Source organism: Argopecten irradians, chromosome 2 (genome assembly GCF_041381155.1).
Source record: "Argopecten irradians isolate NY chromosome 2, Ai_NY, whole genome shotgun sequence".
NCBI lineage: Eukaryota > Metazoa > Mollusca > Bivalvia > Pectinida > Pectinidae > Argopecten > Argopecten irradians.
In genome coordinates, this window is record NC_091135.1 from 15,107,794 (window position 1) to 15,135,160 (window position 27,367).

The window sequence follows — 27,367 nt, forward strand, 5'->3', positions numbered from 1 at the left end:
AGACTACACCTGTACATGTGTGTCAGGTAACAGTTACCACAGACAACACCTGTACATGTGTGTAAGGTAAAGTTACCACAGACAACACCTGTACATGTGTGTAAGGTATCAGTTACCACAGATTACACCTGTACATGTGTGTCAGGTAACAGTTACCACAGACAACACCTGTACATGTGTGTAAGGTATCAGTTACCACAGACTACACCTGTACATGTGTGTAAGGTAACAGTTACCACAGACTACACCTGTACATGTGTGTAAGGTAACAGTTACCACAGACAACACCTGTACATGTGTGTAAGGTAACAGTTACCACAGACAACACCTGTACATGTGTGTAAGGTATCAGTTACCACAGATTACACCTGTACAGGTGTGTAAGGTATCAGTTACCACAGACTACACCTGTACAGGTGTGTAAGGTATCAGTTACCACAGACTACACCTGTACATGTGTGTAAGGTATCAGTTACCACAGACTACACATGTACAGGTGTGCAAGGTAACAGTTACCACAGACTACACCTGTACATGTGTGTAAGGTAACAGTTACCACACAGACAACACTGTACAGTGTGAAGGTAACAGTTAACACAGACTACACCTGTACAGTGTATCAGGTATCAGTTACCACAGACTACACCTTTACATGTGTGTCAGGTAACAATTTACCACAGACAACACCATGTACATGTGTGTAAGGTAACAGTTACCACAGACAACACCTGTACATGTGTGTAAGGTAACAGTTTACCACAGACAACACCTGTACATGTGTGTAAGGTATCAGTTACCACATATTACACCTTTACATGTGTGTCAGGTAACAGTTACCACAGACATACACCTGTACTGTGTGTAAGGTAATAGTTACCACAGACTACACCTGTACATGTGTGTAAGGTAATAGTTTACCACAGACAACACATGTACATGTGTGTAAGGTATCAATTATCACATATTACACCTGTACATGTGTGTCAGGTAACAGTCACCACAGACAACACCTGTACATGTGTGTAAAGTAATAGTTACCACAGACAACACCTGTACATGTGTGTAAGGTAATAGTTACCACAGACAACACCTGTACATGTGTGTAAGGTATCAGTTACCACAGACAACATTTATACATGTGTGTAAGGTAACAGTTACCACAGACTACACCTGTACATGTGTGTAAGGTATCAGTTACCACAGACTACACATGTACAGGTGTGCAAGGTAACAGTTACCACAGACAGCACCTGTACAGGTGTGTAAGGTTTCAGTTAACACAGACTACACATTTTAAAGGTGTGTCAGCTATCAATTAATGCAGAATACACATTTACAGATGTGTCAGCTATCTATTACCACAGACTACACATGTACAGGTGTGTCGGGAATCAGTTACCACAGACTGCATTTATAGGTGTGTCAGCTATCAGTTACCACAGAATACACATTTAGAGATGTGTCAACTATCTGTTACCACAGACTATACACATGTACAGGTGTGTCAGGTATGAGTGACAACAGACTACACATTTACAGGTGTGTCGTTTACCAGACTATAGACACACCTGTACAGGTGTGTCAGGTTAACAGTTAACACAGACTACACCTGTACAGATGTGTCATAAATCAGTTACCACAGACTACACATGTACAGGTGTGTCAGGTAACAGTTACCACAGACTACACCTGTACAGTGTCAGGTAACAGTTACCACAGACTACACATGTACAGGTGTGTCAGGTAATCAGTTACCACAGACTACACTGTACAGGTATGCAAGGTAACAGTTACACAGACTACACATGTGCAAGTGTGTCAAGGTACAGTGACACAGACTACACATGTTACAGGTGTATCAGTATCAGTTACCACAGACTACACATGTGCAAGTGTGTCAGGTATCAGTGACCACAGACTACACATGTACATGTGTGTAAGGTATCAGTTACCACAGACAACATTTATACATGTGTGTAAGGTAACAGTTACCACAGACTACACCTGTACATGTGTGTAAGGTATCAGTTACCACAGACTACACATGTACAGGTGTGCAAGGTAACAGTTACCACAGACAGCACCTGTACAGGTGTGTAAGGTTTCAGTTAACACAGACTACACATTTTAAAGGTGTGTCAGCTATCAATTAATGCAGAATACACATTTACAGATGTGTCAGCTATCTATTACCACAGACTACACATGTACAGGTGTGTCGGGAATCAGTTACCACAGACTGCATTTATAGGTGTGTCAGCTATCAGTTACCACAGACTACACTTGTAGAGATGTGTCATACCAGACTACACTGTTACCACAGACTAGTACACATGTACAGGTGTGTCAGGTATGAGTACAACAGACTACACATTTACAAGTGTGTCGGTTTACCAGAGACTACACATGTGTCAGGTGTGTCAGGTATAAATACCACAGACTACACCTGTACAAGTGTGTCAGGAAATCAGTTACCACAGACTGCATTTACAGGTTGTGTCAGGTATCAGTTGGCCACAGACTACACACTACATGTGTGTCAGGTATGAGTTATACCAGACTACACATGTGCTAGTGTGTCAGGTATCAGTGACCACAGACTACACATGTGTCAGGTATGAGTTATACCAGACTACACATGTGCAAGTGTGTCAGGTATCAGTGACCACAGACTATACATGTACAGGTGTGTCAGGTATCAGTGACCACAGACTACACATGTGCAAGTGTGTCAGGTATCAGTGACCACAGACTACACATGTGTCAGGTATGAGTTATACCAGACTACACATGTACAAGTGTGTCAGGTATCAGTGACCACAGGCTACACATGTGTCAGGTATCAGTTACCACTGACTACACATCTACAGGTGTGTCAGTTATCAGTGACCACACACTATACCTGTACAGGTGTGTCAGGTATCAGTGACCACAGACTACACATGTGTCAGGTATCAGTGACCACAGACTTATACACATGTACAGGTGTGTCAGGGATTATGTAGAAACCCTATGATTTCTACCTGAGGCAGGTGTAGCCATTTAATCTTGATAATATTAGTAAATGGCCATTAGGCTTGTGTATTCCAGCCTTTCATTATGAGGGCCAATATCATGACCCATTAGGTATGTATTGCAATCAATGAATGGAGAAATGTGTCACAATAAAACAGAGTCGCTGCAACATTTGTTTGTCTGTTCCACTCAGCAGGCAGGAAGCTGATGAAACCTGTTACCATGGAAACTGTTTAACACTTTTATCTTGTCATCAATAAAGTGAAGTGATTGTGTCACCAGTGGTGGAAGTGGGGTCATAAAGGTCACAAGTCATCAACTTTATATCCCAGGATGCATTAGTAGGTTGTCGTGCATGAATATGTGAAATCTTTATAGAAAGTTACATTTGATCTTTAGTGTCTATATATATCTACAGGAAATGTTACTTACAGGTCTCTAGCTTTTATGGAAGTCATGACATTTAGCCACATAGATCATAAAAGGCAAAGACAAAAGACGCCTTTCTTTATGTTTCTAAATGATAGTACAGCAGCTGATCCAAAATCAAGTATTGTCTAAAGTAAAACGATTCCTCTGTTTAATTTCTCTTACACAGGCGGCCAACAAGTGCCTTACCAACTCACTTTTACTGTGTCTATACCTATACAAACATGCCTTGGATTTATTACTTCAACAGAAAACAGCACCAAAAACAATCCTTAAGCTATCACACAGCTTGTATGGCCACCCTTCAACTGACTCAAAAATTTGGCAACTAGCTGAACAAGCTACTACGACAATATGTACCTTTACTCCTTGTCACAAATTGAAGGCAGAATTACAGATAATTATATTAATGGTTTAGTATATCTTAACTATTCTATTTGCCAGTGTGCTATCTATCTGGTAGTGTTATAGTATTGCATGGGGGTTTAGTACCAAATAAAAGGAATTTTATATGTTCCAAGGAATGAGGAATAAAATTACTGACTTAACTCTATGTCTACCAACCTCAAGTTATACCTTACTCTCTTGTTGTCTGAGCAAAGAAGTCATCTATTTTGGTTGTTGTCTAAGTTAAGAAGTTGTCTATTTTGTTTGTTGTCTATAAGTAAAGAAGTCATCTATTTTGTTTGTTGTCTAAATTAAGATGTCGTCTATTTTGTTTGTTGTCTATAAGTAAAGAAGTCGTCTTATTTTGTTTGTTGTCTAAGTTAAGATGTCGTCTATTTTGTTTGTTGTCTATAAGTAAAGAAGTTACTTATTTTGTTTGTTGTCTAAATTAAGATGTCGTCTATTTTGTTTGTTGTCTATAAGTAAAGAAGTTATCTATTTTTGTTTGTTGTCTATAAGTAAAGAAGTCATCTATTTTGTTTGTTAATTGTCTATTAAAGTAAAGAAGTTATCTATTTTGTTTGATGTTAAGTTAAGAAGTCATCTATCTTGTTTGTTGTCTATAAGTAAAGAAGTTACTTATTTTTGTTTGTTGTCTAAGTAAGATGTCGTCTATTTTGTTTGTTGTCTAATTAGTAAAGAAGTCATCTATTTGTTTGTAATTGTCTATAAAGTAAAGACGTTATCTATTTTTGTTTGATGTTTAAGTAAAGAAGTCATCTATTTTGTTTCATGGAATCCATTGAAGAAGTCATCTATTTTGTTTGATGTCTATCAGTGAAGAAGTCATCTATTTTTGTTTGTTGTCTAAGTAAAGAAGTCATCTATTTTTGTTTGATGTCTATCAGTGAAGAAGTCATCTATTTTGTTTGATGTCTATCAGTGAAGAAGTCATCTATTTTGTTGATGTCTATCAGTGAAGAAGTCATCTATTTTTGTTTGTTGTCTATAAGTAAAGAAGTCATCTATTTTGTTTTGTTGTCTAAGTAAAGAAGTCATCTATTTTGTTTGATGTCTATCAGTGACGAAGTCATCTATTTTGTTTGATGTCTATCAGTGAAGAAGTCATCTATTTTGTTTGTTGTCTAAGTAAAGAAGTCATCTATTTTTTGTTTGTTGTCTAAGTAAAAGAAGTCATCTATTTTTGTTTGTTGTCTAAGTAAAGAAGTCATCTATTTTTGTTTGATGTCTATCAGTGAAGAAGTCATCTATTTTGTTTGATGTCTATCAGTGAAGAAGTCATCTATTTTTGTTTGTTGTCTAAGTAAAGAAGTCATCTATTTTTGTTTGATGTCATCAGTGAAGAAGTCATCTATTTTTGTTTGTTGTCTAAGTAAAGAAGTCATCTATTTTTGTTTGTTGTCTCAGTGAAGAAGTCATCTATTTTGTTTGATGTCTATCAGTGAAGAAGTCATCTATTTTTGTTTGTTGTCTAAGTAAAGAATGTCATCTATTTTTGTTTGTTGTCTAAGTAAAGAAGTCATCTATTTTTGTTTGTTGTCTAAGTAAAGAAGTCATCTATTTTTGTTTGTTGTCTAAGTAAAGAAGTCATCTATTTTGTCTATTTGTCTATGATGTCTATATCTATTTTGTTTGTTGTCTAAGTAAAGAAGTCATCTATTATTTTGTTTGTTTGTCTATCAGTGAAGAAGTCATCTATTTTGTTTGATGTCTATCAGTGAAGAAGTCATCTATTTTGTTTGTTGTCTAAGTTTTTATTTTTTTGTTTGTTGTCTTTTGTTTTTTTCTAAGTAAAGAAGTCATCTATTTTTGTTTGTTGTCTAAGTAAAGAAGTCATCTATTTTGTTTGATGTCTATCATGAAGAAGTCATCTATTTTTATTTGTTGTCTAAGTAAAGAATCATCTATTTTTGTTTTGTCAAAGTAGGGTCACTATTTTGTTTGTTTCTAGTAAAGAAGTCATCTATTTTTGTTTGTTGTCTAAGTAAAGAAGTCATCTATTTTTGTTTGATGTCTATCAGTGAAAGAAGTCATCTATTTTGTTTGTTGTCTAAGTGAAGAAGTCATCTATTTTGTTTGATGTCTATCAGTGAAGAAGTCATCATATTTTTTTTGTTAGTCTAAGTAAAGAAGTCATCATTAAGTAAAGAAGTCATCTATTTTGTTTGTTGTCTAAGTAAAGAAGTCATCTATTTTGTTTGATGTCTATCAGTGAAGAAGTCATCTATTTTTGTTTGTTGTCTAAGTAAAGAAGTCATCTATTTTTGTTTGATGTCTATCAGTAAAGAAGTCATCTATTTTGTTTCATGAATCCATTGAAGAAGTTATCTATTTTGTTTGATGTCTAAGTAAAGAAGTCATCTATTTTGTTTGCTGTCTAAGTAAAGAAGTCATCTATTTTGTTTGATGTCTAAGTAAAGCAGTCATCTATTTTTGTTTGTTGTCTTAATAGAAAAGAAGTCATCTACTTGATTTGATTGTTATCCAAGTAAAGACGTTATCTATATAATTTTCAAATTTGAGCAATGAAGAGCTGAAGCCAGTGTTATTTTTGGAACAGTTCATACAAAGTTAGATCTATGAGGTATAATAGAAGCCAATAAATAATTGAGATGAGGCAGTACCACAGTGGCCTTGACTTACCGTTCTATTTTTACCACTGAACATTTCCCTCCAGATTTATAATTGTCAAATCTACTTTTGTTTCCTCAGTGGACAGTTGTATTGTATTACTGAACTAGATTATGGTCTGTTGTTACCAGAAAAAACACGAAATGTCTTGATTAAAGTCACCTTAAAAACTTTATCCTTTAATAAGGCATATAAAACACTAAATGTCTTGATTAAAGTCTCCTTAAAGATGCTCCACCGCTGAGAAATGTTATTTTTTCACGATAAAAGCAGGAGCAGACGAATAGGTATTTTTCTTCAGTTACAAAAGTTACTTACTTTTCACCATTACCACCATTGAAAAGTTTGAGCTTCTAATTTTACTTCAAGTTAAAAATATAAAAAAAAAATTAATTGCATCCCGAAAAAATCGGTGGTGGAGCATCCTATATGGAATGAAGTACTGATTGCGCATGCACCAAAGGCGAAATAAATTATTTTACATTATTTTTGTGTTAATTAGGCATATGAATACACGATTAAACACCAATCATTGTTCAAATGATAAATATCATTTATGATCCCGAAAAAATCGGTGGTGGAGCATCTTTAAAAAGTTTATCCTTTGATAAAGCATATACCTTCTTTTGGTTATTTAAAAGGCCTTTACCAAATATGGACTAAAACCATGTCTTACTACTTAAAATTTTCCATGTGATAAAACATAAATACCTTTGAAACATAATTGAAGAGAGCTAAGCCTCTTCATTGCTAAGTTGATCCCCCTACCCGTTAGTTTTATTCATGGCAGTGTTAACCTCTTGCTGACCTTTGACAAGTTTTATTCCCCTCATTAACACTGATCCCTGGTTTTGGCCTTAGTTAGTCTGACCCCTTGTTTTGATCTAGCTATACAAACTAAAGCAGGCCAGGATTCTGCTACAGAAAAAAAAACTTACAGCAAAGAAAAGGTCATTCCTTAAAAAAACTCTACATCTGTTTGTATTTACAACTTTCAGCGTTGTAATGATTCAATTTAAGACACGTTTCCATGGTAACAGCTTGGTGCATTTTCCTTTTGAGACTTTCTTCAAGCTTCTATTTTTGGCTAAACATGAAACGCTTGCCAGTCAATCTCCAAAGAAGCCTATTCAGTCTATAGAAAAGTGAGTCAGTGCTGAATATGTACAAGTTAAGAGTGTAAATGATATTTAGAACGGGATTATTACAATTTGTGCCAGGATTAACCAGTAATATAATTACAGAATGGCTTTTAAAATGTCTTCTCTTCTCAAACTTTAAAATTTTATTAAATCAAAATCAAATCTGGTTCCCTGAAAGTATCAGTAAAATTCTCCTTTAAATCTCCCATCATTACAATTTAATGGCAAAAAGTGCAAATTAATAATAATCAGAAGGGAGACAATTTGGCTTGAAAACTGTGATGTAAGAAACTAAAGCTGAAGATTATTTTGTAGAAAAAAGTTCAAAAGACAAGTTATGGATTTTTATAAAGCTATTTTTATTCATATATATCAGTTGCCCAAACTACCACTATGTTTATGACTGATTTGACACAATCATGCTACAATTTTCCACTTCTAGGATCTCTTCAGTTAATATGTCAACTTACACTAGAACACACACTACCCATAAATCTTATCAAAATACAGAGGTGTGATGAAATCTAGTGCTCTAGCATTGCAACTCAATGTTCCTCTAATTTTGACGAATGAAACCTTTTTAAAACATATAGCATTGGACAGAAAGGATAAATGACTGATATATATTTGATAAACAACACCGTTTGGATATCACAATTTGCTTACAAGATTACTTTTGAATGCTACACACATTATCATTAAGCACCAGTTAACTTCTGACCTTCCTGGTTCACCGTACCCACACAACTATGGCTGCCAAAGTTTGTAATTTTCTGTTGTTTACAGCAATTCTTTGCTCCACTAACAAGCAATTAATATTCCTCATTTTGAGATAGAACTACATTAGATTGAAATGAAAATATGAATAACATAAAAAAAGTGGAGTTGGTTTAAGGGTTTCTGTGTGAAGCCTGCCAGTGTAACAGTGCCTGTGATTACTTCTCTGCCATTGGCGGATTCCATATCATCATTGAAGGCTTTGACTCCCATTATCCGTCTATTTGTCGGTGATTCTATTTATTATCAATTTCAATCTTTAATCAGGAGCTTAAAGTTGTGGGGGAAATAAAGTGTAAAAATAGTCAAGTAGAAATTTTAATGGTATTAACAAATCTCAGAAGCTAATTGTTTTAATACTTAGCAATGAGACAAAGGGTAAATATGTAATCGTCACCTTGAAAACAATTCCAGATTGTTTTCAAGCTTTGCCAACTGTCCTCATATGACTGCAGTCATCTCCTTGACAACTGTCCTTAAATGGTTTCAGGGATCTCCTTGACAAATATCTTCACATGACTGCAGGGAATTCCTTGACAACTGAACTGTCCTCATATGACTGCAGCTATCCCATTGACAATTGCAAGTATCTCCTTGACAACTGTCCTAATATGACTGCAGTTATCCCCTTGACAACTGTCCTCATATGATAGCAGATATCTCCTTGACAACTGTCATCATGACTGCAGTTTTCTCCTTGACAACTGTCCTCATATGTAGTTGATTGCAAGTATCCCCTTGACAACTGTCCTCATATGATTGCAAGTATCTCCTTGACAACTGTCCTCATATGATTGCAAGTATCTCCTTGACAGCTGTCCTCATATGACTGCAGGTATCTCATGACATATCTCCTTGACAACTTACCTTATAGGCTCTCGTTGACATGTTTTGTGGAGACATTAACCACTAAATACAATTATTAGGTACTATAAGAATATAAATAAAATGTTGACTCACCCTGTATCCGATTCCTGCCCGGACGATCTTCACACCAGTCAAGCTCTCCAAGTCTGACTTCCGCTCCTCTGCAAAACAAAAATTCTCTCATTAGTACTAAATAAACCATAATGGCCTCCATCATTAGTTATTTTAGGTCATGTACCTGTCAATTGGCCAGATCCACTCCCAAACAGATCTCTTTGCAGCACCTATCATAGCTGTGAATTATCCATGTGGTGTGTTCCTTGCCTAAATGACATTACCTAATGTGTCAAGTATTTCACATCAACCCAAGACTATGAGTCAACAACCATAGTGTTCAAATCATAGTAACAATTTACAGCCTTGCAAAGTGTCGATAATTAAAGAATGCAAGTCTGGGTCAAAATCATGGATTTTGAGTAAACTTCCTTCCTCAATAGGCTATTCTGCCATTTTTTTCCCACCCCCATCCCCATAACTTTCTTTATTAAGTTATCAATATTATTCATTTTTATTAACATTTCTGTTTTCATTTATTATTTTTTAATTTAATTAAGACAGGTTTTCTTTTCTGATCAGCCTCAATGCATGTGACTACATATTTGAGTGACCAAACGGTTAGGATGTCCCGACATAGTCCTTACAGGCTCCACCTCTGGATTGCAATTAAGTTATCTCACATGGTGCAGTAATACCAGGTACTGACCTCAGGTTTTTCTCAGGGTACTCTGGTTTTTCTCTATCTCCTTTACCTGCCATGTCCTTATACAACCTTGACTGTTAATAGTAGGTTAAAACAAATTAAATCTATCCTACTTATCATAATTATTACAGCAGCATCATAATCATACAATATAAACATTATATTAACCTACATTGTGATTGTTTTAATATGAGAAGATTTTGAGGACATTTTAACCATCCCTATCCTCACTACATTGTGGAATAAATCAGTGTCAGTGATTGTGTAACTGTTGGTTTAAATATTCCATATATCCAATACGCCGTGCTGCTTTATTATACGTGTGTGACTTTTAATGTCGGACACAGCGTTGACAGGTATTATGGCTGTGCCCTAGAGTATATATGCCTCCTGTAATCTACGTGGATGGCGGTGTCTCCGACACGATAATCTCCATCGCCACGTAATACATGCATCATCTGCATACATAATTCTACGTCTGTCGCAATTCCTGTCTGTATAAAACAAGATACATCCTCCGGTTGTATATTCATAAAAAAATGGTGAACATTCTCACAAAAAGTGTAGAGTTCTATGTTGAATAGGAACCTGTCATTAATTCAATAATAAAACAGTTAAAATTCTCTTTCTATATCCTCCTCTTTATTTCGATCTGATTTATAATTGATTTAATTTCTATTATATTTAGCAAGAACCCAACATCTTCATAAATTAGATTATCTTTTTCACACCAATAGATCCCCTTCCCTCAAGTTTTTTCACACTAATATTGTTCTATTTTTGCTATAATAAAGGAAAGAGCATGTCTCTTGATGGAGCTAGCATATAACATTAACCTTAATATACATTTGTATGAATCAACATCATTCATAATAGCAGCTGAATTATCAACTTCGCCAGCCAAAGGTAGTATCTTAGTGAATACCCTTGGCTAGTGAAGATGTTGAATTACAAGTCAAAGAAAACTGTCAATGTTAAAAAAGTTATTTAGCTATTTATATGGACCTTCATCAAAAGTCAAGGAATCTGTTTTTCTGTTTTGATTCTAAATCTAGGCCATCATAAAATGCAAGTGGAGTTTAGCCAATAAAAAATGTAACAATCAGAATTATATGTACAAGTGATAGGATTTCAACCAATCACAATTGCGTGTATGTTAAGATGTGCATTTCCACAGTTGATGAGGATTTCAACCAATCAAATTTATATTAACCATGAGTAAACGACAACGAACAAAAGAAGAATCCTTCAGCTTTGGTACATTACCTCTGGGTTTTGTTGAAAAGTCAAAAAAAAAAAAAAAAAATTAAGAGAAATTGCTAATTATATAAGAAAGATCAAGTATGTGTACTATGTAATAGTCGACAAGTCAACATACAAAATCACACACATGATTGGTTTAATAAAGATTTTATTATAGATGTCTTGGTACTATTCTCTTATATATTATTACCATTAGTCACGCTGTCGATTATTTTTTTTTAAATGCCTGTAAGGAAGACTAGTGGGACTGTGTGTTTAGGATTTTTTATTTCTCTTTTTCAGAAATTATTCTTCATCTACCTGTAAATGCAAATTATGCAAGAAAGCATTCATCTTTATACCCAGTGGAAATGATGTTCCAATTGTGATTTAATGTAAATTTCGTTCATTTTTTTCCAATCCAGGAATCTTTGTAAGGTGATTGAGTATGTGTTAAAGGTTTCTCACATAATCCTGTGATGTACTGTGTTATACATCATCAGGTTAGTACAAGTTCAAACTACCTCGGCAAAAAACTCATTCCCTCATAGAAAAATCAATATTTAAAATTGAATCGGCCAAAACAGGAGCCTAGCTTGATACATTCAATATCACATTTATATACGGCCTGACAGAGCCTGAAAAATAGATACAGTCCCCGTTGTCAATGATCACTGTCGCGGAAAGTAAGATGGCGTACATTTGGCGTGTAAATGTGGCTGTACAAAAGATATCATAATTCCTTTAGACAATGTTGTTACTGAATTGTACTAACTCTAACTTCTAAGCAATAGCATAATGTGACATCAAACAAAGTTTTAATTAAAATATATCAATACTCATTTTGAGTGAAATTTAGAATTTTTATATCAACAAATATTCAAACTTAGCAAAACATGGCAGATCTGATAACTGACAATTTTACGGACATGTTCAATTATTTGAGAACAAATCTGCAAGATTTTCAGATATAGAATACCCATGATAAAGTACTAAGACACGTCACACCTGTAGGCCTCGAGACATGGACAGATCAATTCTAAGCTTGCCTGACAAACACACATTACAAGCACCACGTTAGGTCCCCCAATCACTGTTTATTTATCACTATCATCATATCGCCCGTACTTAGTCCATGCCCAGCCTGCACGCCAACCTTCAACAAGTCTCATACAGTGTTACAGGTATTCTCATCACTTTCTCTCCTCCTATTGTCTGATACAATCTTACAGGTATTCTCATCACTTTCTCACTCCTATTTTTCTGATAGAGGTCTTACAGTATTCTCATCACTTTCTCACTCCTATTGTCTGATAGAGTCTTACAGGTATTCTCATCACTTTCTCACTCCTATTGTCTGATACAGTCTTACAGGTATTCTCATCCCTTTCTCACTCCTATTGTTCTGATACAGTCTTACAGGTATTCTCATCACTTTCTCACTCCTATTGTCTGATACAGTCTCTTACAGGTATTTCTATCACTTTTCTCCTTATCTGATCACTTGCTCAATATTTCTCTATCCTATTGTCTGATACAGTCTTACAGGTATTCTCATCACTTTCTCACTCCTATTGTCTGATACAGTCTTACAGGTATTCTCATCACTTTCTCACTCCTATTGTCTGATACAGTCTTACAGGTATTCTCATCACTTTCTCACTCCTATTGTCTGATACAGTCTTACAGGTATTCTCATCACTTTCTCACTCCCATTGTCTGATACAGTCTTACAGGTATTCTCATCAACTTTTCTCACTCCCCCCCTATTTCTGATACAGTCTTACAGGTATTCTCATCACTTTGTCACTCCCATTTGTCTGATACGTATCCTTACAGGTATTCTCATCACGTTCTCACTCCCAATTGTCTGATTACAGTCTTACAGGTATTCTCATCACTTTTCTCACTTGCCTATTGTCTGATACAATCTTACGAGGTATTCTCATCACCTTTCTCACTCCTATTGAGTCTGATACAGTCTTACAAATTCCTCATCATTATTCTCATCCCACTTATGTCACTCCTATAGTCTGGATACAAGTCTTCCAGGTCCATGGTGTCATGATAATTTCTGACATCCTATTATTCTCATCAACTTTCTCACTCCTATTGTTCTGATATTGTCTGATACAGTCTTACAAGGTATTCTCAGGTATCATCTCGTTCTCACTCCTATTGTCCTGATACAGTCTTACAGGTAATTCTCATCACTTTTTTCACATCCTCATTGTCTGATACAGTCTTACAGGTATTCTCATCCTGATACTTTCTCACTCCTCATTGTCTGATACAGTCTTACAGGTATTCTCATCACTTTCTCACTCCTATTGTCTGATACAGTCTTACAGGTATTCTCATCACTTTCTCACTCCTATTGTCTGATACAGTCTTACAGGTATTCTCATCACTTTCTCACTCCTATTGTCTGATACAGTCTTACAGGTATTCTCATCACTTTCTCACTCCTATTGTCTGATACAGTCTTACAGGTATTCTCATCACTTTCTCACTCCTATTGTCTGATACAGTTTTACAGGTATTCTCATCCCTTTCTCACTCCTATTGTCTGTTAGTCTTACAGATTCTCATCATTATTCTCATCACTTTTTCACTTGCATTGTCTGATAAACATACTAACATTTTTAAATAAAAAAAATATTACTAATCATTTTGATAAAAAGTGATGAAGAATAATTTGGAAATGATTTTTAAAGTTCATTGAAACATATAAAATGATTCACTCGTGATCAAAACATTTAATAACGAAAACAATGAATTGTACAAAAGATAAGTTATGGACTGTTTTACCACTGTATCATACAGTATAGATATACATACAGCCTCAAAATGTATAGTGAAATGTATCTGTATATAGAAGCAACAGAAAACAAATTGGATAAAACATGATAAGAGCGGACAAAATGCCAACAGTATGGAACATAAGGTATTCAAAGACATCAGCGACTAGAAACTGGAACCATTCTTTATCAACAATAATCGATCATCGTGTTATTCAAAGATGGAAGTTAAGGCATGTTCGTGTCCATTAACTTCCTTCTATCTTATATTTCGAGAATTTAGAGATGACTTGATCAATAAAATCACCAGTTTTAATTTAAGACCCAGGTATTATATACTATGACTAGCAAATTGAATATAGCATCCATGCATTACTTTCTCTTTGGCACAGTTCATTGGTTTTTCCACAAGTATCTTTTAGGAGTTTTATGATGAGTATACATTCAACACTAGGTTTGACCATTCAGACAAAAAGAGTGACCAATAGTGTACACACGACACAGAACCCAGACACCAAAATTACTCAAGTGAGGCTGAATCAATGGCGTTCCATCTCCTTCCTGATACAAGCTGACGGTATAATATATTTACGTCGATCCTCAATCTGTGGACCCCTCGCTTCAATAATACTTGTATTTTATAGCATTATGGGATGTTGATGAATGGCTGGAGTGCTCTTAGAAATGCATCAGAATTGGAAAGCCACGTCTATTTGGTAAGAATTACGTGTGACATAGCCACGGAGCCCCCCCTTGGAAAAACAGGAAGTCAGGCGTTGATTTATTAAGACTTCGTAGAAGACAGGAATTTGTGGAAATTCCTCTGACACATTGTATCTAATACAATCTGACTTATGCTCCCCTAAAAATCAGGCAAGTTAATGCTATGTCTACAGTCACTTTCACACATCTTAAATGTTTACACAGCTACGTATGGTTCACCATATTCTATGTGTCTTAGACAGTACAGAGTTATATATGGCTCATCCATATACTATGTGCTTACCATTCCACATGTTATGTGTCTTAGTGAATACACGTTACAGTATGTTTACATTACTAAGTGTTTATTTTGGATACTTAGGAAACCGAGTCATCTCGGCATTTCCGTGTCGAGCACCAAAAATACAAACCTTGTATGTGATACTAACCGTGTATTCTGTTTATCCTGCAAACCATTAAGGCATTCAAAAGAAGCAAATTGACAGTTCCTTATTCTATGTGTCTTAGATTCCTGTGATTGCGGAGGTACAGAATTCATTACGTAAACCGAATGAGAGTGCACACCTCACGCCATCACACAACAGTCCATGAATATCTATACAGTTGAGATATATCACGGAAATGAAAACAAATACTCAAATAACAATAAATACCTATTATAATTCACAATATTATATGTGTCTTAGACTGTACACAGTTACATATGGTTCACTTCTATGTGTCTTTCTGGTGACTGTACACACGTATTTACGGGGAGCTGAATGGTTCACCATATTCTATGTGTCTTAGAAACTACACAGTTATGGAACAAATATCAGCGTTCACCATAAAGCATATGTGTCTTAGAGTTTACACAGTTACATATGGTTCACCATATTAGTTCACCATATGTGTCTTAGACTGTACAGTTACATATGGTTTCACCATATTCTATGTGTCTTAGACTGTACACAGTTAGCATTGTTACCATATGTTCACCATATTCTATGTGTCTTAGACTGTACACAGTTACATATGGTTCACCATATTCTATGTGTCTTACTGTACACAGTTACGATATGGATTTCACATCATCTTATGTGTCTTAGACTGTACAGTTACATATGGTTCACCATATTCTATGTGTCTTAGACTGTACACAGTTACATATGGTTCACCATATTCTATGTGTCTTAGGACTGTACACAGTTACTATATGGGTTCACCATATTCTATGTGTCCTTAGACTGTACACAGATTACATATGGTTCACCATATTCTATGTGTCTTAGACTGTACACAGTTACATATGGTTCATCACCATTATTCTATGTGTCTTAGACTGTTACACAGTTAGTTCACCATATTCTATGTGTCTTAGACTGTACACAGTTACGTATGGTTCACCATATTCTATGTGTCTTAGACTGTACACAGTTACGTATGGCTCACCATATTCAATGTGTCTTAGACTGTTCACAGTTAGGTATAGTTCACCTTATTCTATGTGTCTTAGACTGTCACAGTTACATATGGTTCACCATAATCTATGTATCTTAGACTGTCACACAGTTAGTACTGTTCACCCATATTCTATGTGTCCTAGTCTGTACAGTTACATGTACACAGTTACATATGGTTCACCATATTCTATGTGTCTTAGACTGTTCACAGTTACATATGGTTTACCACATATTCTTATGTGTCTTACATAGTTCACCATATTCTATGTGAGTCTTAGACTTACACAGTTACGTATGGTTCACCATATTCTATGTGTCTTAGACTGTACACAGTTACATATGGTTCACCATATTCTATGTGTCTTAGACTGTACACAGTTACATATGGTTCACCATATTCTATGTGTCTTAGACTGTACACAGTTACATATGGTTCACCATATTCTATGTGTCTTAGACTGTACACAGTTACATATGGTTCACCATATAGGTGTCTTAGGACAGTACCACAGTTTATATGGTTCCACCCATTATTCTATGTGTCTTAGACTGTACACAGTTACATATGGTTCACCATATTCTATGTGTCTTAGATGTACACAGTTACATATGGTTCACCATATTCTATGTGTCTTAGACTGACTACTACAGCAGTTACATATGGTTCACCATATTCTATGTGTCTTAGACTGTACACAGTTACATATGGTTCACCATATTCTATGTGTCTTAGACTGTACACAGTTACATATGGTTCACCATATTCTATGATTCTTAGACTGTTACAGGTACTATGCTCACCTTATTCTATGTCTTAGACGCTGTACACAGTTCAGTATGGTTCACCATTCTATGTGTCTTAGACTGTACACGGTTACATATGGTTCACCATATTCCTATGTGTCTTAGACTGTACACAGTTACATATGGTTCACCATATTCTATGTGTCTTAGACTGTACACAGTTACATATGGTTCACCATATTCTATGTGTCTTAGACTGTACACAGTTACGTATGGTTCACCATATTCTATGTGTCTTAGACTGTACACAGTTACATATGGTTCACCATATTCTATGTGTCTTAGACTGTACACAGTTACGTATGGTTCACCATATTCTATGTGTCTTAGACTGTACACAGTTACATATGTTTCACCATATCCTATGTGTCTTAGACTGCACACATTTAGGTATTAGTTCACCATTACTATGTGTCTTTACACGTTTCGTATGGATTCCACCATATTGTGTGTCATAGACTGTACGCACAGTTACATAAGGTTCTACCATATTCTAAGTGTCTTAGACTGTACACAGTTACGTATGGTTTCACCATATTCTATGTGTCTTAGACTGTACACACTTACAGATACCATTAATTCACCATATTTCTATGTGTCTTAGACTGTACACAAAGTTACGGGTATGGTTCACCCATATATCTATGTGTCTTAGACAGTACACAGTTACGTTAATGGTTCACCATATTCTATGTGTCTTAGACTGTACACAGTTACCGTATGGTTCACCATATTCTAATGTGTCTTAGACTGTACACAGTTACGTATGTTTTCACCATATTCTATGTGTCTTAGACTGTACACGTTACAGGTTCACCAACATTCTATGTTGTCCTAGACTGTACACCATACGTCTATGGATTCACCATATCTATGTGTCTTAGACTTGTACACAGTTACAATATGGTTCACCATATTCTATGTGTCTTAGACTGTACACAGTTTACGTATGGTTTCACCATATTCTATGTGTCTTAGACTGTACACAGTTACATATGGTCTTCACCATATTCTATGTGTCTTATACTGTACAGTTACATATGGTTCACCATATTCTAATGTGTCCTTAGACTGTACACAGTTACGTTATGGTGTTCACCATATTCTATGTGTCTTAGACTGTACGACAGTTACATTATGTTTCACCCATATTCTATGGTTCAGATGTAGTGTCTTAGACTGTACACAGTTACAGTATAATGGTTCACCATATTCTATGTGTCTTTAGACTGTACAGTTTACATATGGTTCACCATATTCTATGTGTCTTAGACTGTACACAGTTACGTATGGTTCACCATATTCTATGTGTCTTAGACTGTACACAGTTACATATGGTTCACCATATTCTATGTGTCTTAGACTGTACACAGTTACATATGGTTCACCATATTCTATGTGTCTTAGACTGTACACAGTTACATATGGTTCACCATATTCTATGTGTCTTAGACTGTACACAGTTACATTATGGTTACACATATTCTTATGTGGTCATTTAGACTGTACACAGTTACATATGTTCACCATATTTTATGTGTCTTTGACAGTACACAATTTACGTATGTTCACCATCATTCTATGTGTCTTAGACTGTCCAACAGTTACGTATGGTTCACCATATTCTATGTGTCTTAGACTGTACACAGTTACATATGGTTCACCATTATTCTATGTGTCTTAGACTGTACACAGTTACATATGGTTCACCATATTCTATGTGTCTTAGACTGTACACAGTTACATATGGTTCACCATATTCTATGTGTCTTAGACTGTACACAGTTACATATGGTTCACCATATTCTATGTGTCTTAGACAGTACACAGTTATATATGGTTCACCATATTCTATGTGTCTTAGACTAGTACACAGTTACATATGGTTCACCATAATTCAATGTGTCTTAGACAGTACAGAGTTATATTATGGTTCCACCATATTTCAATGTGTGACTTAGACTGTACACAGTTACATATGGTTCACCATTATTCTATGTGTCTTAGACTGTACGTACAGAGTTACGTATGGTTCACCATATTCAATGTGTCTTAGACTGTACACAGTTACATATGGTTCACCATATTCTATGTGTCTTAGACTGTACACAGTTACATATGGTTCACCATATTCTATGTGTCTTAGACTGTACACAGTTACATATGGTTCACCATATTCTATGTGTCTTAGACTGTACACAGTTACATATGGTTCACCATATTCTATGTGTCTTAGACTGTACACAGTTACATGGTTCACCGATGATTATAGGTTTGTGTCTTAGACTGTACTTTACAATGTTCGTTCACATATTCTATGTGTCTTAGACTGTACACAGTTACATATGGTTTCACCATATTCTATGTGTCTTAGACTGTACACAGTTACATATGGTTCACCATATTCTATGTGTCTTAGACTGTACACAGCTTACGTATGGTTCACCATATTCTATGTGTCTTAGACTGTACACAGTTACGTATGGTTCACCATATTCTATGTGTCTTAGACTGTACACAGTTTTACAGTATGGTTCACCATATTCTATGTGTCTTAGGACTGTACACAGTTACATATGGTTCACCATATTCTATGTGTCTTAGACTGTACACAGTTACCATATGGTTCACCATCATATTATGTGTCTTAGACTGTACACAGTTACATATGGTTCACCATATTCTATGTGTTTTAGACTGTACACAGTTATGTGATTGGTTTCTATCATATTACTTAGATATGGTTCACCATATTCTATGTGTGTCTTAGACTGTACACAGTTACATATGGTTCACCATATTCATGTGTCTTTAGACTGTACACAGTTACGTATGGTTCACCATATTCTATGGTGTCTTAGACTGTACACAGTTACATATGGGTTCACCATATTCTATGTGTCTTAGACTGTACACAGTTACATATGGTTCACCATATTCTATGTGTCTTAGGACTGTACACAGTTACATATGGTTCACCATATTCTATGTGTCTTAGACTAGTACACAGTTATATATGGTTCACCATATTCTATGTGTCTTAGACTGTACACAGTTACATATGGTTCACCATATTCTATGTGTCTTAGACTGTACACAGTTATATATGGTTCACCAGAATATTCTATGTGTCTTAGACTGTACACAGTTTATGGTTCACCATATTCTATGTGTCTTAGACTGTCACAGTTACATATGGTTCACCATATTCTATGTGTCTTAGGACTGTACACAGTTATGTATGGTTCACCATATTCTATGTGTCTTAGCACTGTACACAGTTACATATGGTTCCACCATATTCTATGTGTCTTAGACTGTACACAGTTACATATGGTTTCACCATATTCTATGTTTCTTAGACTGTACACAGTTACATATGGTTCACCATATTCTATGTGTCTTAGACTGTACACAGTTACATATGGTTCACCATATTCTATGTGTCTTAGACTGTACACAGTTACATATGGGTTTACCATATTCTATGTGTCTTAGCCTGTACACAGTTACGTATGGTTCACCATCTTCTATGTGTCTTAGACTGTACACAGTTACGTATGGTTCACCATATTCTATGTGTCTTAGACTGTACACAGTTAGGTATGGTTCACCATATTCTATGTGTCTTAGACTGTACACAGTTACGTATGGTTCACCATATTCTATGTGTTTTAGACTGTACACAGTTATGCATTGTTCACCATATTCTATGTGCCTTAGACTTCCCATGAGATATTTAAACAGTTCCAGTCTATTTTGTTATCAGTTTTGTTGGGAACAGAATATCCCCACCATATAGACTATAGCTGTCCGTTGGGTCTGTCAGGTGTACAGGGAAATCTCAACCCAAGTGGAAGATTTTGGCCGGTCATCCTGCGGCTTGACGAGGGTTGACAGCCAAAATCTTTCACGAGGGATGGGATATCTCTGTCCACCTGACTGACCCATGTTTGATTCTTTTTCTTCCATACTTAAATGAAACATGATGAAAATAGAATTATATATTAAGAAACATTTCCACAGCGCAGCCATCATAGGAATGTCGCAATGCGTCAAAATCAAGGACGTCGTAGACAATGCATGTAATGATGACGTCACATCATTGTCTAGCGCGTGTGAGCTGTCTTTTCCCTACCTGGTAAAAGACAGAGTTATCTTTTCCCTAGCAACCATGGGATAACCCTGTCAAGTGTGAGAGAAACACATATCAACATTGTTATCAAGATTCAGCTGTGTTTAATGATGGGGACAGGTGGTGGACATACCACAACCGCGTAACCGCGTGACCATAAGGTATACCCATAATGCCTCTCCGTTGGTCAGTGCCACCTGTTGGTGTAGGAATTTCGTTAAAGTTGAATCTAGTTCTGGTCACATAAACAAGAGCTAGGTTGTGACAGTACTAGTATAAATGTGTCTGGGGTGAGATGCCAAGCCCTGGAGAGCATTCTAATAGACTTCCATCTGCTTCTTGTCCTTTCTTATAATTGATTCATAAATCTTTTTTTTTCTGAGAGAAAAAAACCCCAAAAAAAACCCAACTGTTTCTTAAAACTGAGAAAAGAGCTTGAGTTTGGTTTTTAACCTCCATCTGTGCTTTAAACTCTTTTACATCAATTACAAGGACATAGTCATTCAGATCCCCCGCCAATGGAGACATCAAAGCTGAAGCAAGTTTGATTGTGGAGACTTATGTGTATGAAAAAAACAGGAAAAAGTGCAAAAAATGAAAACCTAAAAATAGCAAAAGGTACTACTAGACCATAAAATGAATGTGTCTATGAAGTGGAAATATCTCTGCTGGTTTTAGAGTTATGCTCCGGAAATGAACCTGCTAAAAAAATATGATATTTTCAGCAATGTTTCTATGGTTACAGAAAAAAGTACAAAAAGTGAAAACCTAAAAATAGCAAAAGGCACTACTAGACCATAAGACTAATGTGCCTATGGAGTTCCGTGCATATATCTCAACCTGTTTCCAGTTATGCTGCGGAAACGAACCTGGTACAAAAATATGATATTTTCAGCAATGTTTCCATGGTTACGGAAAAAGTGCAAAAAATGAAAACCTAAAAATTAAAGAAGAAGAAACGATTCTTGCACAAAAATCTGCCATTTTCAGCGATATTTCCATGGTTACAGAAAAAAGTACAAAAAGTGAAAACCTTAAAATAGCAAAAGGCACTACTAGACCATAAGAGCAATGTGTCTATGAAGTTTCGTGGAAATATCTCTTCTGGTTTTAGAGTTATGCTCCGGAAACGAACCTGGTACAAAAATATGATATTTTCAGCAATGTTTCCATGGTTACGGAAAAAATGCAAAAATGCAAACCTATAAATAGCTAAAGGCACTACTAGACCATAAGACAAATGTGTGTATGAAGTTTCGTGGAAATATCTCTACTGGTTTTAGAGTTATGCTCCGGAAACCATTCGTACAGACGGACGGACGGAACCCATTTGTATCTCCCCCGCCAACTTCGTTGGGCAGGGGATAAAAATAAGTGTCATGAAATGCATGACATTCAGCTGAAATATAATATAGCTATATATTGCAGATGGAATCTGAAGCTTGACACTGCTGTTATCATAATTAAAGTATATAAATTGATTGGTCATCTTCTGATTGGTGATTTTCAACATTTAGAGACATTCTTTAAACATTGAATAGTCAGGGTTCAGATAGTTTAACAAAAAGAAAATGTAATCACTTTCACTTTTAGAAGAAACATTATGATACATATATTATAATGATTCTAATTTAAGTCTTAAGTTTTAAAACATTTCTAAATTAAAAGGAAAAAAAAACTACTAATATATAACTACCTTTTTTATGCCAATGTAATTAAGTTCTGCTTTAATATTCAAGAATCTCTCTCACAAGACAAAACATCTGATTTCTTTATGAAATGATTTAGATGTTGTGGTACTCTCACCATGGTGTACATAATATATAAAGCATTAAAAATTTCAATGTTTGGTACATGGAACGATATTAAATCCAACCCTGCCAATCTTTGAAAGGGTAATCAAACTAAAATTGACGAGCATCAACTGTTTTAATTCAACAAAAAAGTTTTATTAATACTATGCTACATTCTTTGATATTCATTCTCTAGTTTGATTCTCTCTCACAGATACCAAACTATTGAGGTTCTAAATTAATGCAAAACCAATTCCATGATGTAAATTAAATTACAGTAACTTCATGGATGTAGGTAGAATATTTGCATACTAAAATTATGGAAATGCATGACTGAAATGAAATTTTCATGGCAATAAAAAACTGTAAGCAAGACTGTACAACCGTTTTAATCTGTCTGACTATTACCTGCTTTATTTTACAATGTGTTCTTTTTCAGAGATAGCAGGCTATCTTTGAGGAAGGCAGGCTGTCACCCTAGCCTGATGTATAATATGACAAGATTAGACAAGCTTGAGGCCGAGATTCTAGGCTCCTCCCTAAAACATTTCCAATTACCAAGCTACTTCCAGCCTCAAATGTAAAAATAATTTAATTTGAAGAATCATCACCAAAATATTACATCATATGCACAATCTCTGTATCTTTTCGCCGATAATAGAGGCAACGCCAAAGAAAATGACTCAATAAAAATGGTGAAGGAAATGAAATTGGAAATTTGAATTTTTGTAATAATAAAGTTGAAGATCCATTCCAATTTAATATGAGGTGTTTCCATGGTAATTATTACCACGATTACTACGATTTCTCACAAGATTTTATGCTTCTTACATCACAACATGTAACAAGAGAATAATTTTGCTGGTATTGTTTCAGAGAAAGATCATGCATTGTTGATGAAACTCTTAGATTGGAAATATTTAACTAAAGAAGAAAATTAATAAATAGTTTGGTAACATAAAAAAAAAAAAAACCTGTCATTTTCTTAGATTGGTAACACAGAAAAAAAACTTAATTTTCTGTAATTTTTTCATCCATAAAATATAGTACATTAAGTATACAGGAGAATTATACAGGAGACTATATATGAAATAGTATTTATCTGGGCATTCTGTGAAATAGTATTTATATCTGGGCATTCTGTAATGATTTTACAATAGTCCCTGGTTAGAAACATTTATCAGGGGAGATAATCGGTGTAATATCTTTACTACACAATTACATGTATGGAAACTGGAATACATATAAGAATGATTACAATGACAAATATGGGGCATAAAAATTCTTTGTTTTTCTAGATGAAATGATTTCTGTTTGCTAACTTTATAGTTTTAAGACATTTATTCAATTATATAGTATAAGCTTAAAAAACTATTTCACTGTAGGTTTAGGAAAATAACTTATCCCCTGAGAATGAACTCAAAACCTCAGAAAAAACATTTAATCCTTCTATATAACACCAGAACTGGATACAGTTTATGTGTAGCTTAAAACCCACACAGAATGACAATCAATAGCATTACAATTGCCATGTCACACAGAATTTAAACAAAAAATACAAAATTGAAATAATTGTTTTTCACTTCTACTTTTGTGTCCTATGTAACAAATGCGTCAAACATCAGGCTCCATCAGTCAAAGAATGCATCGGTTACACACAATAGAATGGGAAAAATATCTAAAAGACAAAAGACAAAAGATGGTAGCTTACTGGCTTATATACATAATGAGATCACACACAAAATATTTAAACAACAGAGGAAGAGAAAACAAAAATAAATAAACAAAGTATGATTATCAAAGGTTGAACGGCTGATTTAGTAAGTCAGCGAATAAATGAAGAGCAAACAAAATAATCCGAAAGTTAGCTGAAGAACAGAAAAAATATATTTATACAGTTAACGAGGAAGTAAGACGAATTGTAAGGAACGATACTTTCTGCTGAAGATGTTGAACTATATATATGCAGGACTGCCTTAATCACCATGACATTAAATCCACAGTGTATAGAAATCCCCCGATTCCAATAATGTCCAGGTTACCCTGGAGACTGTGTCTGTCAGCTAACGGACACGAACAGCTCTCAGAGATTCCGAGTACTGCCTCTTCTGTATCTCCCGGAATCCCAGCACCCATAAATCATCATGTTCCGACTCCAACAAAAAGGCCTGCCTTGTCACTATGTTAGCCCCGCGACCTAACCAATGTATTGTCATCACCACAAGTGTGATGTAATCGTGTGACAGGACTATGACACGAACCCCATTCCAACCTGTCCTCCCCCTGTAATACTGTTATAATAGGTAACATGATCCCATCATAAATCTCCATATCTCCCTACTTTATGGTTAGGCCATCAAAACACAATATTCAATCAATATATTTCTTTTTAATATTCTAATCACGTTAATAGATACATAAATTTATCAGAAATAGTATCAGCTAAATTAGGAACAAAGGATGATTTAATCAGTTTTAGAGAAGATTTACAAAGAGATTTTTTTTTTATAAAATATTCATACAAAATTTAATGAACAATGTAGCTGTTTACATGTTGTTTTTGGTCGCATATTTTCTAGGTGTAATTAAGATGTCCAACCTTGACACCTCCTGTGTACACAGGTTGGTAGCTGTGATTTATGTATCATAAAGTAATTAAGTCAATGCCAATAACGTCCACTAATTATACAGCTAACACATTTACAAACAAGGATAATAAGGTCTAATAAATCATATTTATCCTAATTAATGAGTGAAAATGTATCATCATTTAAAAACATATTGTCTGTTTTATATATCACCATCATAATATATCATAATGGAATTTAATATCATAATGGAATTTAATACACAAAAAATTTACGGTGAAAACAACCTGTCTTCTTAAATACATCATCAGCCTCTGTCTCTCATCTACATCATAGCCTCTGTCTCTTAATCATCAGCCTCCATTTATCTACATCATCAGCCTCCATCTCTCATCTACATCTCAGCCCCATCTCTCATTACATCATCAGCCTCTGGCTCTTATCTACATCATCAGCCTCTGTCTCTTATCTTCATCATCAGCCTCCATCTCTCATCTACATCATCAGCCTCCATCTCTCATCTACATCATCAGCCTCTGGCTCTTATCTACATCATCAGCCTCTGTCTCTTATCTTCATCATCAGCCTCCATCTCTCATCTACATCATCAGCCTCCATCTCTTAACTAACAGTATCAGCTTTACTTAACTAACAGTATCATGCAGCTTTTTGCAGCTTTTTTGCATTTGGTTCATCCTAGATTACTAAAGCAATATTTGTTAAATGGATGTCAATTCATTCTTCTTACAATAAGACAGTTGTTGAACTTGTTTGTTATGTTGAACTGTTAAAAAATGAAACATGTCCCCATAAAAAATTCCAAAAGTTAAGGAAAAAAAGGATTGATCACATTTCCAAAGTTTAGAGGGTTTTGTGAAATAAAGTTTTCCCACTCATGCATTTAAACAATTTGCTGGATCATCTAAAGATGTAAATCTTGTGAAAGGTAAATTAAATCACAACATTGACAAGACAACATAAGGGAGTTGGACAGAGATCTAGTTTCTATCACAGCCTCTAAGAAAAGCAAAGTAAGAAGATATACTTGTCTGTCATTCATATAGGACAGAAAAATGGAGAATGGATATATCCAACACCCGAAGAAAAAAACTTGTCCTTTTTCCTTGTGATCACTGGAGAATCAATTACAGACTGAGCGTGCTCTGTGGCGCGTCGCCGTGGTGACAGAACCACACTTTATCTTCATTAAACTGATACATGAGCTCCCATTCTTTAGTGATGAAACACACCAGTACTCCTGGATTCAAAGTTATCTCTATACATATGTCATCAAAGCTATCCTCTATTCATACTTCAGCATACATATGTCATCAAATTTATCACTATTCATAAGTCATCATTGTTATCATCTATTCATATTTCATCAAAGCTATCGTCTATTCATATATCAACATAGCTAATATCTTCATCAAAATATGTTATTGACTATTCATATTTCACCATAGTTATCGTCTATTCATATTTCATCAAAATATCGTCTATTCATACTTCATCGAAGTTATCGTCTATTCCTATGGAATAAGTTATCATCTATTCATATTTCATCAAAGCTATCATCTATTCATATTTCATCATAGTTATCGTCTATTCATATTTCATCAAAATATCGTCTATTCATACTTCATCGAAGTTATCGTCTATTCCTATGGAATAAGTTATCATCTATTCATATTTCATCAAAGCTATCATCTATTCATATGTAATCAAAGCTATCATCTATTCATATGTCATCAAAGCTATCATCTATTCATATTTCACCATAGTTATCATCTATTCATATTTCATCAAA

General features: G+C 35.1%; 1 protein-coding gene across 1 annotated transcript in view; it reads right to left on the minus strand.

The window, feature by feature from the left end:
* LOC138316456 (receptor-type tyrosine-protein phosphatase N2-like) overlaps positions 1–27,367 on the minus strand; it is a 117,751-nt gene that overhangs the window by 71,227 nt on the left and 19,157 nt on the right. The window contains exon 3 of the mRNA XM_069258151.1: positions 9,363–9,430. Coding sequence (XP_069114252.1) covers positions 9,363–9,430 — 68 coding nt within the window. The remainder of the gene's footprint in view (positions 1–9,362; positions 9,431–27,367) is intronic.